The sequence below is a fragment of the Ceratotherium simum genome, chromosome 13 (genome assembly GCF_057802395.1).
Source record: "Ceratotherium simum simum isolate JZ-2026a chromosome 13, ASM5780239v1, whole genome shotgun sequence".
NCBI classification, from domain to species: Eukaryota; Metazoa; Chordata; class Mammalia; order Perissodactyla; family Rhinocerotidae; genus Ceratotherium; species Ceratotherium simum.
In genome coordinates this window covers 28,466,254-28,482,032 of record NC_141912.1, presented here as the reverse complement: position 1 = coordinate 28,482,032, position 15,779 = coordinate 28,466,254, and the positions used below count along the sequence as shown (strand labels likewise).

The 15,779-nt window shown below is 39.7% G+C and overlaps 1 protein-coding gene across 1 annotated transcript; it reads left to right on the top strand.

The window, feature by feature from the left end:
- Positions 1-700: 700 nt before the first annotated feature.
- On the top strand, positions 701-13,281 carry ZNF311 (zinc finger protein 311). Its single transcript, XM_014796320.2, has 7 exons — positions 701-1,334; positions 1,977-2,349; positions 2,969-3,047; positions 7,324-7,400; positions 7,758-7,884; positions 8,510-8,614; positions 11,244-13,281. The coding sequence occupies exons 3-7, from the start codon at positions 2,975-2,977 to the stop codon at positions 12,833-12,835; spliced, it is 1,974 nt and encodes a 657-aa protein (XP_014651806.1). The 5' UTR covers positions 701-1,334; positions 1,977-2,349; positions 2,969-2,974; the 3' UTR covers positions 12,836-13,281.
- Positions 13,282-15,779: the final 2,498 nt, after the last annotated feature.

Sequence of the window (15,779 nt, the reverse complement as noted above, 5' to 3'; positions counted from 1 at the left end):
ACAGGGACAAAAGTAAAAGATCTTAGGAGAAACAGAAATAACCAAATAAAGCATGTAGACTTTAGATCTTGATTCAAAAAAGAAGCGTATTTTGTATATTTAGCAAAGTTTAATAGGGACTCGGTATTAGATGGTAACTGGGAATTATTTTAGTTTTGTTAGGTGGGATAATGGCATTGTGGTTCAGTTAGAAAATGCCATATTTTTTAAGAGATGCATTCTGAAGAGCATAAAATTGAAATAACGTTTGCGTTTTGCATTAAAATATTTCAGCGAGAAAAACGAGACACAGATGAAATAAGTGTGGCAGAGTCTTATTTATTAAGTCTGAGCGATGAGTATATGGGGGCTCATTATACTGTTCTCTCAACTTTCGTGTAGGCTTAAATTTTTCATAACGAATTTTTTAATTTTTGAAAAACGGCATTCAATTTATTTTTGTGTTCTTAGCTAATATTTAAAAGTAACTTTTTCATATATTTATCTCACAAAATTTCTGTCCATGCCAATCAAGACATCCCTCCACGACAATAACGTTTCAATACGATAACGCTACTGGAGCCGTTTACCCCTGATAACCTTGCGCAAACTCCTAGAAGGCTTAAGCCGGAGGAGCGCGGGCGGAGAGTTTCCAGGGAACTCCTCGACCAGCGAGTTGAGGCGTTTCCTAGAAAGTCACCGGAAATGATTACTGGAGGACTAGGAAGTGGAACTAGTCTAGATTTGTCTATTTTATCATTTCTTGGGGAAAATATCGGCGGGAAGGTCTGTGCCCCGAGCCAGGGTGGGACGGGAACTCAGTTGGGGCTCCCAAGCTGCTAGTGGGGCCTGGAAACTGGCTGAGAGGCGGGTGGGGAGGAGCCCGGCGCCGCCACTCGCCGCTCGCCTTTTTTAAATACACCACCTCCTTTGGTGCACCCGGGATTGCTGGCGGGGACGGGGCGGGGCTTTGGAGCCGGGTCCCCTGGGAGTGGGGTCCGCTGGGGTTCCTCCCCCAGACAGGGCTTTCCCTCTGGTATGCCAACTCCCTCCTGCCCTTCTTATTCCAGTGGTTTACCCATTCTTTATCTTTTCTCACCAGCATCCATTCATGTGTTATTCATTCAGCCAGTTCTTAATTAAGCGCCTACTAGTGCAGGCACTGTTTTAGATGTTGGGAATACAGCAGTGAACAAAATAGACAAAAATCCCTGCATTCAAGAGCCTAGGAGCCTATATTTTGGTGAAGAGGAGACCGACAATAAACAATAGACATAGTATATAGGTAACATGCACCATGTTGGAAAGTGATAAAGTGCTACAGAAAAAAAAAAATAGAGGAAATGTAAAGCAAGGTAAGGCATATGGGGATTGGAAGGAGAGGGTAGGTTGCAATTTTAAATAGGGAACCTAAAGTAGGTCTCCTTGGGAAGATGACATACAAGCAAACACTTGAAGGAGGCAAGATTATTTGCCATGAGGTTAGCTTGAGGTGGAGAGAACAACTGATGCAAAGGCCCTAAGATGGAAATGTGCCTAAGATGGAAGAGAAAGAAAGTCCGTGTGACTGAAGAGGATTGAATGAGGGAGAGAATAGTAGGAGAGGTAATAGGCACATCCTATAGACTTGTATGCCACTGTAACAACTTCAGCTTTTATTTTGAATAAGCAAGAGAGATGGTTAGAAGAAATGCACACATTCTATAGGGCCTTGTATGCCATTGATTATTTTGAGTAAGATGAAGCCCTTGGGAGGTTTTAAGCAGAGAGATGAAATAATCCAACTTAAATTTTAAGTGGACCACTCTGACTGTTGTATAGAGAAGAGACAGACGGAAGGCAAGAATAGAAGCAGGGAGACCAGTTACAAGGCTACTGCAGTAATGGGGGGCAAGGCAGGTGATGGTGGCTTGGAGCAAGGTGGTAGCAGTGGAGGTTGTATTCTGAATATATTAACATTTTTAATTTGTCTTCCTGTGCTCCCTCATCTCTCATAGATACCTCAGATCCTCAGTGATTCCTTCTTTTTGCTGCGGTCACGTTCCTTTCTTTTCTCATCCTTTCATCGAATATACAGGAAAAGAAGGTGCGAGATCACAGCTAGCTTAGTGCTGCTCACGAACCCCAAATCCAAGGCAGTGTTTGACACATCGAGCCAAATAGCAGCTGCCCTGTGGGTCAGGAGAGGCACTTGGGCTGACACCACCGAGATTCGTATCCCCCAAAGGAGGCTGGCATCCACCAGAGCCACTTCAAAACTCGTCTGGGCAAAGCCAGAACTGACTTTGGGAGTTGGATCCAGCCAGCAGAGAAGAAACCAGGACAGTATTGGAAGACTGGAAAAGAAAGCTGGGTAAAAAATTGCAACAGGTATGAAGAGGAGGGTCTGCGATATATCACAAGGAGGAAGAAGGGGAAATGAGTCCAGGAAAGGAGGAAAGCAGTGGGAGTGTGGGTGGGCCTGGATTGACCTTGTGGAAGTCTTCTCCTTCTGGATATTATTTTTCATGGATGGCTGGTGATCGTTAAATCATAAATCAAAGTTAAATTTTATGTTGTGTTTTTTACCATAGTTAAAAAAAGTTTTTAAGGGGAGAGAGGAGGGCGAAAGGGATAATTAGGCACATGTGTGTGGTGATGGATTGTAATTAGTATTTGGGTGGTGAACATGAGAACATGATGTAATCTGTGCAGAAATAGAAGTATAATGATGTATACCTGAAATTTATACAATGTTATAAACCAATGTTACCCCATTAGAAAAAAAAAAAAAACAAGAAAAAAAGAGTTTTTAATGTAATGAACCCTTTCTAGTTATAGAGTAATTGGATGCCTTTTCTACTTTTCATAAGGTCAGTTAGGGACTGAGTCCCTGATTTTCTCTCTCCTCATAGTATTTCCATGGAAAATCTTTATAGTTGGTTGCAGTTTCCCATATATTTTTCTCTCCTCCATAACCTCCCCGAATTTATTCTGTGCCCTGCAATAGGTTGTAATGTCAGTTGAGAGTCCAGGACCACCAAGCCAGCTGCTTTGGACCCCTGAAACCCAGCTCCTGCAGGAAAGAGGTGAGGCACACAGGGTATTGTGGCATGGGACCTGAGAATGGAGCAGGGACACCGAATGGATGGGAGATGCTTCCTGGGGCCTGGAAATCTGCTTATTATTGAGCATTTATAGAATGTTTCTGTCATTTCTGTACTAAACTTGGATTAGTATTGAGAGGAGGTAAATTATTCAGTTTCTGCCCTCATCTTAAATTAAATTTGAAAATAAGCAAAGATTCGTAAGAAAAGATTCTACAGAGCAATTTATCAAAGAAATTGATTGCCTTCAATCACTTGGTATATGTACAACTTGATATATATGATAAATAGTTTACCTATGTGTACATAAATATTTACACGTATGAAACTTGTGATATAATTCAGTAACTCCTACTCAACCACAATTTTACCAACTTGTAAAGTTTGAGTATGTGTAATTTTATTTCTGGAGGCTTTTTTGGAACCCTGAAATTTTTTAATTATACTGAGAAATAGAAGATAAAGCAGTGGCAAAAGAAAGAGTAAAGATTTTGTCATGAAGCTTTGGGAAAAGTAAAAGAATTTTATTATTTAGTGATTCTGGGCATTAGAAATGCTCTTTAGTGCCATATGTGAAGAGAAAAATGGGTAAGCTTTCTATAAGAAGTGACTGATGGAAGTGGGACCCAGGAGATGGTATTTGGGAATTCTGGAGTCATAAAATCAGACCCTGAAAGGCATAGACTTATAGACAGAGAACTAGGCACCTGGACACCCGAAAAGTAGGCTTTTTAGTATATCTTACCTCCAAAGAAAAAAAAAGTAAAATACATTTCTAAGTATATTATTGGAACTTCCAGAGGAGAAATCCTGAAATTTCTACCGTATAAGGAATCATAAATGAAAATTAATAATATAGAACATATGTATTACAAATTTAAGAGAGGTAGAAAATAATGGATATTGCTTAACTTGGGTGCTCATTTTATTTCGTTTTGTTAAATATAAAAATATATACATTCTTATGATTCACATCTGATGGAGTCTCCCAGTCCTCCTTTTCTCAAAAGATCTTGAATTCTCTTCCCATAGGTGATTTTAAGGACCATAAATTTACAATTACCTAACATATAATATAAATGAACTAATCTTGTCCCAGATAACTCTGTACACCGCTTTAACAAATAGTATCGTTATGGACTGAATGCTTGTGTCCCCTCAAAATTCATATGTTGAAGTCTTAACCCCCAATATGATAATATTTAGAGGTGGGGCCTCTGGGAGGTAATTAGGTTAGATAAAGTCATAAGGGTAGGGCCCCCATGATGAGATTAGCATCCTTATAAGAAGGGGAAGGTCTCTATGTGAGGACAAAGCAAGAAGGCAAGCCAGGAAGAGAGCTCTTAACAGAACCTAACCACGCTGGCACCCTGATCTCACACTTCCAGCCTCCAGAACTGTGAGAAATAAATTTTTGGTATTTAAGCCACCAGTCTATGGTATTTCGTTATGTCAGCCGAAGTTGACTAAGATAGTTTTGTATTGTTGTTTGAGCATATAGGCTGTCTCCCAAGTTCATTTTTAATTTGAGGGCAGAAGCTGACATTTCAAATTCTGAAGCTAAAAAATAAAGCTTAAGAATCATTAAACAAACACATAGAGACAGAGATTGGATTGGTGGTTACCAGAGGGGAAGGGGGGAGGGAGGAGGGCGAAAAGGATAATTCGGCCCATGTGTGTGGGATGGGTTGTAATTAGTATTTGGGTGGTGAACATGATGTAATCTATGCAGAAATAGAAGTATAATGATGTACACCTGAAATTTATACAATGTTATAAACCAATGTTACTGCAATAAACAAAAAATTAAAAAAAAAAAAAAAGAATCATTGTTTTGATGGGGCCGGCCCGGTGGCGCAAGCAGTTAAGTGTGCGCGCTCTGCTGCGGCGGCCTGGGGTTCGCTGGTTCGGATCCAGGGTGTGCACCGATGCACTGCTTGTTAAGCCATGCTGTGGCGGCATCCCATATAAAGTAGAGGAAGATGGGCACAAATGTTAGCCCAGGGCCAGTCTTCCTCAGCAAAAAAGAATGTTAGTATGTTAGCTCAGGACTGGTCTTCCTCACCAAAAAAAAAAAAAAACAACAACAACAATCATTGTGTGGGTTACCAGATGCTGAGGAGAGGGAGAAGTGGGGAGTTGTTTACTGGGTATAGAGTTTCAATTTTGCAAGATGAAAAACTTCTGGAGATCTATTACACAACATTGTGAGTATTTTTAACACTATTGAACTGTACACTTAAAAATGGTTAAGATGGTAAATTTTATGTTATATGTTTTTTACCACAATTAAAAAAAATTTTAATGTAATGAACACTTTACAAAAAAAAAAGAACTACTATGAGTTAACAAAACTTTCCCAATTTGTGAAGAGGATATGGTAAAAATCCAGCTAGGATATATCTGGAGGGGAGTTTGGGTTAGACAGGAGGATGTTTTGTCAAAACTTATCCACTGGGGGGCTGGCCCCGTGGCCTAAGGGTTAAGTTCAGCACGCTTTGCTTCAGCAGCCCAGCTTCGGTTCCTGGGCACAGACTTAAACCACTCATCAGCGGCCATGCTGCAGTGGCGACCCACATATAAAATAGAGCAAGATTAGCACAGATGTTGGCTCAAGGCAAATATTCCTCAAGCAAAGAAAGGAAGATTGGCAACAGATGTTAGCTCAGGGCGAATCTTCCTCAGCAAGAAAAAAAAAAAACTTATCCAATGGTACACTTAAGACTTATACATTTTACTGTATGTAAATTTTACTTCAAAAACAAGAATGTAAAGAAATAATGAACTCTAATAGTTAATGATATGTGTGATAAAGTGTTTAGCGGTAAAGTATACTGATGTCTTCAACTTACTTTGAAATGTATCAGAAAATAAAATCGATTAATGGACAGATACAGGGATAGTTACATGGAGACATATGTGAGAAAGTAAATGTTGCAAAATGTTAATTGTAGAATATAAGTGGCGAATATATGGATGTTTACTATACAGTTCTTTCAATTTTCTTTATATTTGAAATGTTCATAATAAAGTGTTCACTGAAAAAAGCCCAACTGGGAGGTTTAAGTTTGTTGATGTTATAAGGAAAAGAACTGTTGTATAAGATTACAGAGCAGAACATGTATCTTCTGTGAGCTGTGTGTTGTCCAAGGGGGTTGGGGACTTTTTAAGATAAAGAATTATAAAATAACTTGGGTTTTTAGAGTGCGATAATGGAAAAACTGAGTGGTATCCACAGTGACTCAAACACAGCCCTGGTCTTGGTCAAAAGCTAAGAGTAGGCCAAACCAAAGAAGAGTCTTCTTGGGAAATTTCTATGGGAAGAAGCCAGTTTACTCCTAAACTGAGTTTTGGTAAAATTGGAATGATAGTTTTGGGGGCCTGAAGCCAAGGGGTAATCCTAGAGTCTTACCAATAGGTGACTGACCCCATTCAAGCTTGGACTTGGGGATGTGTTAATGAACTATCAAGAAAGATAAGTCACCATGAACACTGAAGCTACAGAAGGGTTGAGCTGGCCTGCAAGGAAGAAAATAGGACCCCATTAATTGGTAATGTGAAACTGTACTTCTCACTCAATCCGTATGGATTATACCTAGATGCTTGGACGCTGTGAGAAAGTATCTCTTGCATTTTAAAAAGCTGTGTGTACCATTATACACTGGTTTGAGGACGATAGCTTACTGCTAGGGAATTAATAGGAGAAATAATCACTGGGGAAAGTGATTCTTCTCTAATAAGAACAAGGAAAAAATTTTTTCTAATAAACTAGTTGGAGGTAGACCAGCCATTTAGTTACCAAAAGAAATAAGCTTTAGGCCTATCCCTGGATATTTCTGTTTCACACCTCCCCTCCTTTCCTTTCCCCCCACACCCACCCCAAGTCTTTTTGGAGAAAATGACTTCAAAATTCAAATACAAGAAGAGAGATTATCATACAAGCTGGTGATCGTGATTTGAGCCTTTTGGGGAGGGAATAAGGTTGTTCTAGGATAAAGAGAGACCAGAGAAAAACGTATAGTAGGTGAGAGAGGAAGAATGCACATACGCTTGGTTTGGCTGCTGTGCCAGGGCCTGATGCCCAAAACTGGAAACCAAGACTAGAGAAATAATGGAGAAGGAGGGTACTGTGAGCCAGTAGACTTAACCCCTGAGTTAGAGCTCAATAAGCTTCTACATTTGGGGAAGAGATGGTGAAAGCGGAAGTTTTCATCAATAATATGCTACATTGACCCTTGGCTTATTTCTCTTCTCTCAGCTCTACCAGCTGCTCAATATCCTGCCTTTGGCAAAGGTGGAAGCCAAGGAAACCTGCCGGGAGCAAATCTCACACTGGTGAGCCGGGCCCAAGTGGGCTGAGGCCCCCTCCATTCTTCCTGAAAATATATCACTGCCTTCTAAATATGGCCTTATTTTCACTGCATTCCCTGGCTGTACAACTCCCAAATCCAGATGCTCACTCTCATAAGGATCATTTTGTTGGATGATAAACCACTTGTGGATTGTTTCCTCTTTCATTATTTTTTGCTTTTGAAAGCCTATGCTCCCTTTCACCTCATCCCCAAATATATTCCAAACAGTAACAGCCTTTCACTTCTGTAAACCTTCTCCCTACAAATCCTTTTCTTCTGCCTCTGTTTCCTGAGAGAACTATGAAGTTTCCTCCAGGACAGCAGGAACATATTGTTTCAGGAGCCAGTGACATTTGAGGATGTAGCTGTGAGCTTCAGTAGCAGGGAGTGGCAGTGTCTGACCCACGCTCAAAGGCACCTCTATAAAGATGTGATGCTGGAAAATTATGGGAACGTGGTATCGCTTGGTAAGGACTTTCACTGCACTTCGCTTAGTACTTTCTCCCTTTTTTTTTAACTCCTTTATTTATTGATGTATATGGGGTCTCATATTGAAAGTCAGAGCCCTCATTCTTTATCATTAGGATCTTCCCCCAAAATTAGAGTTTTGAGTTGCCTCTGTTACATAACAAGATAATTTTCTGGCTAAACTATTTGCTGTTTCTGATTTTTTGGAATGAGACTCTGCCTGGGTAAAAAGGAGACACTTAGCTTCTGTTCTCCCTGGATTCTTGCCTCCTCATGCCTCTTCTTTTTCATTAGGTGCTCTTTATTCAGCTCCTAGTCATGAACTCTTTCCTAGTGGCCCAAAACAGATGGCCTCCCTGTATAGACTCCCATCCTCCTAAATAGAACAAGGAAATACAACCAAATGGTTATTTCCCAGAATCTCTTTGCCCTTCTGAGTATGACTTTTCTGAGAAAGTCCCTAAACCTGTTCATTTACATGTTACCAGACCCCTGAATAAACTCTTTTCTCTACCCAAATGGACATTTCGTTCCTGTTTCCATATGCAAACAGAGGGGTCAAGGCAAGTGTTAGGACAGTTCTGTGTTGCTCTACACACTGTCTTATTCCTTCTCTACAACCAGGATTTCCATTTCCTAAACCTCCTTTGATCTCCCATCTGGAGCGAGGGGCAGAGCCCTGTGTTCAGGATCTACAGGACAGGGAGCTCCTGAGCTGCTCCTTCCCAGGTAAGTGATGGAGAAGCTCTCAGTCCCCTCCTCTCTTCCATGTGACAAAATGGTTATAGAATGTTCTTAGTGATGGGAAATCCGTCACTAAGAAGGAAATCCAATCAGGAAACCTTAAGGAAGAGGAAAAAAAACAACAACAACAAGCTATTTGGGCAATTATTCTGTCATTATCTAATTGGTTCTTTGCAACCTATCTAATAGGCTTTTTGCAATTTGGTCCTCAAGAAAAGCTCAGAGAATTCGTCTCCCCTCTATATATCAGTTACTCCAGTGCTCAGAGAACATTGCTTTTCTGCCTCCAGTTTTTTTTCAGGATCTTCCCCATTTTGAGTCCTGGGCCTTTCACTCTTACCTTTTCTGTTCTTCCTTATTGTGAAGTTAGTTTCTCTCGTGGCTTCAGCTCTTAGTTCTGATGCACATTCCTGCCACAATGATAATGCTAACCCTCACCTCTTTCCTAGGCAGCAGTCTCATGTTTCTAATTCCTGGTTTTTATTTGGATTTCCCATTGTCACCTGGAAAGCAACATGTCTAAAGTCAAACTCATCTCTACCCACAGGCTGTCTCTCATTAACTCTGCCTACTTCTACATCTGGTTCTACATTTTTCTCACTTTGCCTTTCTGTTCTCTCTTGTCTAGTCAGTCATGAAATATTATCATTTCTTCATTCAAACTGTTTTCTGTGTTTGCCCTCCAAAAAAAATCATTCTTTGTTTATAGGCCAACTCCAGCTGCCGTATCACAATACTACACTTCCTTTCTTCCTCCCATCCAGCAAACATTTATTGAGCAACTATTGTATACCAGGCACTATAGAAGGTACTAGAGATATAGAATCAAATAAAATATGGGCCCTGCCCTCCAGAAGCTAATTTTCTAGTGGGGAAGTCGGGTGAGTTAATAAGTGATTCTATGGTACATTATGGTGAGAGTTATAGAGATATGTAGTTAGAGATATGTACCTGGTATATACAAACATAGAAGAGAAGCATCTAAATCTGACCTGGGGACCAAAAGACTGCAGAAGGAATGACAAATGAACTAAGTTACGTGGAATAAGTGAGATCATTTAGTTGAAGGAGGGGAGAGGCATTCTAGGCAGAGGGAATAACACGTAAGAAAGTATTGAGGAGTAAAAGAATATGAACTGTGACTAATTCAGTATGACCAGAGCAAAGGACTTGGGGTAGCCAGTGGGGAAAGTACAGGAGCAGTACACGGGGGCAAGATCATGATTGATGGAGTTTTTGATAAACCACAGACCTTGAACTTTATTCTTATAATAACAGATAAGATTGATAAAGTACTTACTTCAGTGTTGCAAGTGCTTTACGTACATTGACTCATTTAATTATCATGGGTAGTCTAGATCCCATTTTATAGATAAAGCGACTGAGGCACAGAGAGAAGTTAGATAATCCTCCCAAGTTTGTATAGCTATTAGGTGTCAGAGCTAAGATTTGAACCCAGACAGTCTTATTCCAGAGCTGGGACTCTTGACTGTATGCTTTACTTCCTTTCTGTCTGGTTAACTATGGAGTGCCATTGAAGTATTTTAAGCTAAAGAGTGGCATGATTAGATTTGACTTTTAGAAAGAATAATGTGGAAGCAATGTAGAGGATGGATTAGAGGGGAGGCAGACTGAAGGACATGTGGGGGATATTGAAGTTAGCTGGTGAGAATGCACGTAGAACAAATGAAGAGGAAGGGATAGAGTTAAGAGATAAGAGATTGATTTGGACTCGTTGGTTGCCAACAGTAGAAATTAACTCAAGCTAGCTTAAGCAAAAGAACAAGAATTTGTTTATTATTCAGGGTGTGTCATGGAACCTAAGAGCAGTTATATATCAGGCTTAAGAAGGGACTGGAATGCCATCAGGCCCCTCTCTCCAGCTGTCTTCTCTGCTACTCTGTGGGTCTGCTTCATTCTTCTTTCTTGGCAGACTGACATTCTCTGCTTCTCAGTCTAGGTAGCAGAACATTCCCTCCCTTGCACAATATGCCATCCCACGACCACTGGTTCCCAAATTTAATTGCTAACAATCTGGCTACCTTCAGAGCTTGGCCTTACCTGCTCTTACATCATGATTCCAAAGTCCAAGAAGAGAGAATCTGGCCTAGTTTGAGTCAAGTGTTGCCCAGATATAATCTGCCTTACCCAGATGGGCAGAGTTACACTGCAGAAATATGGCTCTCCAGGGCCGCCTCTTGGAGCAAAGCAGACAGATCCTAAAAGGGGACTGCTCTGGCACTTCAGCACCCCCTCTACAGCTCACTTCACAGGTAGAATTTGTAAAATGTTAACTGAATAAATATGAGAAGGAGTTGAAGATGATTTCCAGTTTCCTGTCTTGGGTGACTAGGTGTATGAAGTTGCCATCCACTAATGTAGGAAATTCTAGAGGATGAGCAGGTTTGTCAAGATTTTTATAAAGTTTCCTGAGTTTGAAATATCCTAGTCCTTTTCATTGTTTCAGCCTATCTCAACCTTTGCCGTAACGTTAGCAATCTTTCCAGCATAGGAAAGTTATTTACTCTTCGAACATCTTAACATTGCTTCACTTCTCCCATCTCATGTATTTCCTTTTCTCTGAACATCTGACATTTTTATTTTCTGGTTTAAGTATCAACTGACAAGTCATGGCCTGAGAAGGAGAAGGCAAGTTCAGAACAAGAGGTTTTTGAAAATGAAGAAGTCTGCTGGGTGAAATTTACAAGTCTCCTAAAGGTTGTTTCCCAGGGTCCTGAGGTTGGTGAAGTTTGTGTACAAGATGTCAAATTAGAGAGTCAATGGGAAATGCCTATGAGGGAGAAACTGAGAGAAGAGAAAGAAAGCTGTGAGAAAGTGACCTTCAAGAAAGGAAAGAATCAGAATATACTTAGAAAAAACTTCAATCCAAACTCAAAATATATTCCATATAATAGAGTTCTTATAGAACAGAAACTCCATGAATGTGCCAAATGTGGCAAAAATTTCAGTTGGCATTCTGACCTAATTCTCCATGAGCGAATTCACTCTGGTGAGAAACCCTATATGTGTAATGAGTGTGGGAAAGCATTTAAGACCAAAAATCAGCTTTCTATGCACCAGATAATCCACACAGGGGAGAAACCCTTTAACTGTACCCAGTGTGAGAAGGCCTTCAGTAGTAGATCAGCTCTTTGCCGACATAAAAAAACCCACAATGGGGAGAAGCCTCATGGATGCAATGACTGTGGGAAGGCCTTCACGACCAGGAACCGTCTCAGTATGCATCAGATAATCCACACTGGGGAGAAGCCTTATGAATGTAATGACTGTGGGAAGGCTTTCCAGTTCAAGCATTCCCTTACCATCCATGGCAGAATCCACACTGGGGAGAAACCATATGAATGTGGGGAATGTGGGAAGGCCTTCAGTGGGCGTTCAGACCTCACCAAACATACAAGAATCCACACTGGGGAGCGACCTTATGAGTGCAACGAGTGTGGGAGGGCCTTCAGCCGGAGCTCAGACCTAAGCAAACACAAAAGAATCCACACTCAGGAGAAACACTATGAGTGCCCTCAGTGTGGAAAAGCCTTCAGCAGCAAGGCAGAGCTCACCAAACATAGAAGAATCCACACTGAAGAGAAGCCTTACAAGTGTAGGGAATGTGGGAAAGCGTTTCGTCATAACTGTAAACGCAGGGCTCATGAAAGAGAACACACTGGAGAGAAGCCCTATCGATGTGGGGATTGTGGGAAAACTTTCCAGGATCAGCATTGCCTTACCATCCATCAAAGAATCCACACTGGAGAGAAACCTTATAAATGCTCCGAGTGTGGTAGAGCTTTCAGTGGGAAGTCAAACTTGACTAATCATCAAAGAATCCACACTGGAGAGAAGCCTTACAAATGTGAGGTGTGTGGAAAGGCCTTTCATAATAGTTCAGTCCTGAGGCAGCACAAAAGAATCCACACTGGTGAGAAGCCATATTCCTGCAGTGAGTGTGGCACATCTTTCCGTCAGTGCTCAGCGCTAATTGGACATAAGCGAGTACATACTGGGGAGAAACCTTATGAATGTGAGGAGTGTGGAAAAGCTTTCCGAGTGAGCTCAAATCTTACTGGACATAAGAAAAGAAAACATAGAATTTGGAGAACCCACAAACTTGATGAGAGTGGGAAACCCCTCTCTCCACTAACTGTTTCTCAGACCCTTTCAGTAGTCAATATTTTGACCACCAACACATAAGAGTAATGATTCTGGTGTTTACACTTTCCCATTTCTCCTCCTCCATCTTAGACTGCCCTTGTCTCCTGATTCCCTGACCCCTAATTGTGAGATCCCCAAAGCCTTTCTCCTTGACCTTCCTATTCAGTGTTTCTTCAGTGAGTACATTCACTTCCAAGGCTTTGTCTGTCAATAATAATAAATACTTACCAGTGTTTGCTTTGTGCCAGCCACTATTTTAACTTGTTAAATCCATACCACATCCCTATAGGATGAGAAAATTGCATAAAAAGATTAAGAAGCCTGCTCAAGATCACTTAACTAGTAAATTCTGCATAAATGCTCCCCGAATGCTCAGACTTAACCTGGGCAATTTCTGTGTGCCTGTACCACATCTTTTGGATGTGAAGTTATACCTCAGTTCAGCACAGAACATTTTTTTAATTGATAAACATTGATCATTTTTAGCACGGTTTTGTTTTGTTTTAACTTCAAGCCTGAATGGTACTTCTCCATATGGAATCAGGGTTGCTGAGATTCAGGGCGGAAAGGGAGGCAGGGCAAGGGCGTATTTAAAAATTACAGATAAGTAGAAGTCAGCTGTACGCTGCTCAAGTAGCAGTTTACACATGGAAAGAGCGTGAAGCCTGTCCCACTATGTTATAAATACACAAAAATTTCTTCCAACTGTTAATTTCTTAAATATTTGCTATGCCTATTTGCATGACATAGGAAATCCTCTTTCAAATGTATTAGTAAATTTATATCCTTCTTGTCAAGTCTTTCAGTGTCTCTTAACAGCCTTCCTTTCTCTTTTAAATGTTACAGGTCCTTACTGCAGACAGAATTAAAATAAATACCCACACACAATAAGCCTGTTAAAATAGAAATTGAAAATCCTAGAAGAGGATGCAAATATGTCAGCTTACTTAACATAATGACCATAATTGAGAATTAAATGTAGTTCTAAGTTCCCTGGCTGGTAAAGAAAGAGATGAGCAAAAGGTTACCCAACACTTCTCAAAGGTGTTTTACAGGTTCATGTTTCTTTAAAATTTAAAGTTTGGGAAATGCTGGCTAGGTGAGTTTTTTAATTCTCTTAACGACTTCTCAGGGCTTGTAAGATGCTAATGTCCTTTCTGAATCTTAAAGGAGCTATAGAAAGCATTGCTTTCCAAAAGTAATTGACCACAGAATCCTGTTTAGGGGAGCATCTTCATGGACTCTTGTTTCATGGAAAACGTTTTGAGAAATGGTTACACATTATCTAAAAATGAAGGACAAGGAGTCTAAGAGATGCAATTTTCTGGTAAATTCCAAAGGGAATTACATGGTTATTATACAAAAGACAGATTAAAACATTGTTCCTTAGGTTCAATTTCTACAGGAAATTAGAGCATATTTTTTAAATGGCCATTTCTTATATAGTTTGTTGATGAAAGCATGTAGGACATAACTCAGTGAAATTGTTTCTATGGAGGATGAAACTGGATATATGGCTTTCAGATGATATATGACTTAAGGACAGAGTTTAGGATATGTCTGGAGAATTGGCAGTGGTTTTCCAATCTTTTTCGAGTTTGAGGACCCCTTATTTGATGATCAACAAATTTCTCTGACACCCTCCCCCCGTGCATGCACACACAACAGTAGTTGTACTTTAGTGCTTGATGACAAAATGTTGTCATGCTCTTCTGAAGAATTTGAGGTTTTGTTAATTGCAACAACATGTATATGCTTTTGGAAAATGTATATACATGTTCAGGGTGTTTATTTTATTCACAAGCTATGGTGTGCATTTGGATTTTGAACTCAAAGTCCTGAGCCCAACTTGAGAACCCTACAATGCATCCCTTCATATCATTTCTTCAGTCAGTTTTAACAGAATCTGGCAAGGTGGCAATTCCTGTTTAAATTCTGGACCATCCTGGAGTGTTGATGTTTTGTGTTGTTGATTGGAGAGTCATATTCTTCAGACACCAGTGGACTGGAGGGGTAGCAAGCCTGACATCCTGTTGTGAAAGCTGAGATGCCTTTGTATTGAGCCCAAATAGAATACTTCTAGACTCCAGTGGTATAAATTGATACAACCACTTTGGAAAACAAATAGATATTATCTTGTAAAGTTGAACTTTACCCTACAACTTAACAATTCCATGCCTAGGTATATATCCTGAGAAACTCTTTCACATAAGCACCGAGATTCGTGTACAAACATTTTCATAGCATAATTGTTCATAATAGCAAAAACCCAGAAACAACCCAAATGTTCATCCACAGTAAATAGAAAAACAAATTTTTCCATATTTAGATAATGGAATATTTTTCAGCAGTGAAAATGAATGAACTATAGCTGTAAACAGTAACATGGGTAATTAGAAATTTCATGTTGAGTGGAAAAAGCAAGTCTCAGAAGACAACATACAGTTTGGTACCATTTTCATAAAGTTCAAAAACAAGCAAGACAAATAATACATTGATTAGTGATATATTTATAGGTTTAAATTATTTATTTAAGTAAAGGAATGATAAACACAGAATTTGGGATAGTAGTTACCTCTGAAAGCAAGTCAGAGTGATGGGATAGGAGAGAAGCACATAAGTTGATGCAAATGTCTTAGTAATGTTCTAGCCCAGAACTGTCCAACAGAAATACAATAGCAGCCACATATATAATTTTAAATTTTCTCATTAAAAAAGTAAAAAATAAATGAAATTAATTTTAATAATATATTTTATATGTGGCCCAGTATATTCAAAATATCAGTTCAACATACAATCAAAGACACATTAATGAAGTATTTTATTTTATTTTACTTTTTTGTGCTAAGTCTTTAAAATCCAGTGTGTATTTCATTTGTAGCACATCTTAGTTTGTACACTAAATTTTCATTAGAAATATTGTTCTTAGAGCTGTACTTGAATTTCAGAACACTTATAATTGAAAAAATCAATTTATAAAGCC

Excerpts from the sequence above, each read along its gene's own strand:
- ZNF311 (XM_014796320.2), top strand. The coding sequence starts at position 2,975 with ATGTCAGTTGAGAGTCCAGGACCACCAAGCCAGCTGCTTTGGACCCCT. Across the intron at positions 3,048-7,323 it reads CCAGCTCCTGCAGGAAAGAG|CTCTACCAGCTGCTCAATAT; the intron begins GTGAGGCACACA and ends CTCTTCTCTCAG. Across the intron at positions 7,401-7,757 it reads CGGGAGCAAATCTCACACTG|GAGCCAGTGACATTTGAGGA; the intron begins GTGAGCCGGGCC and ends ATATTGTTTCAG.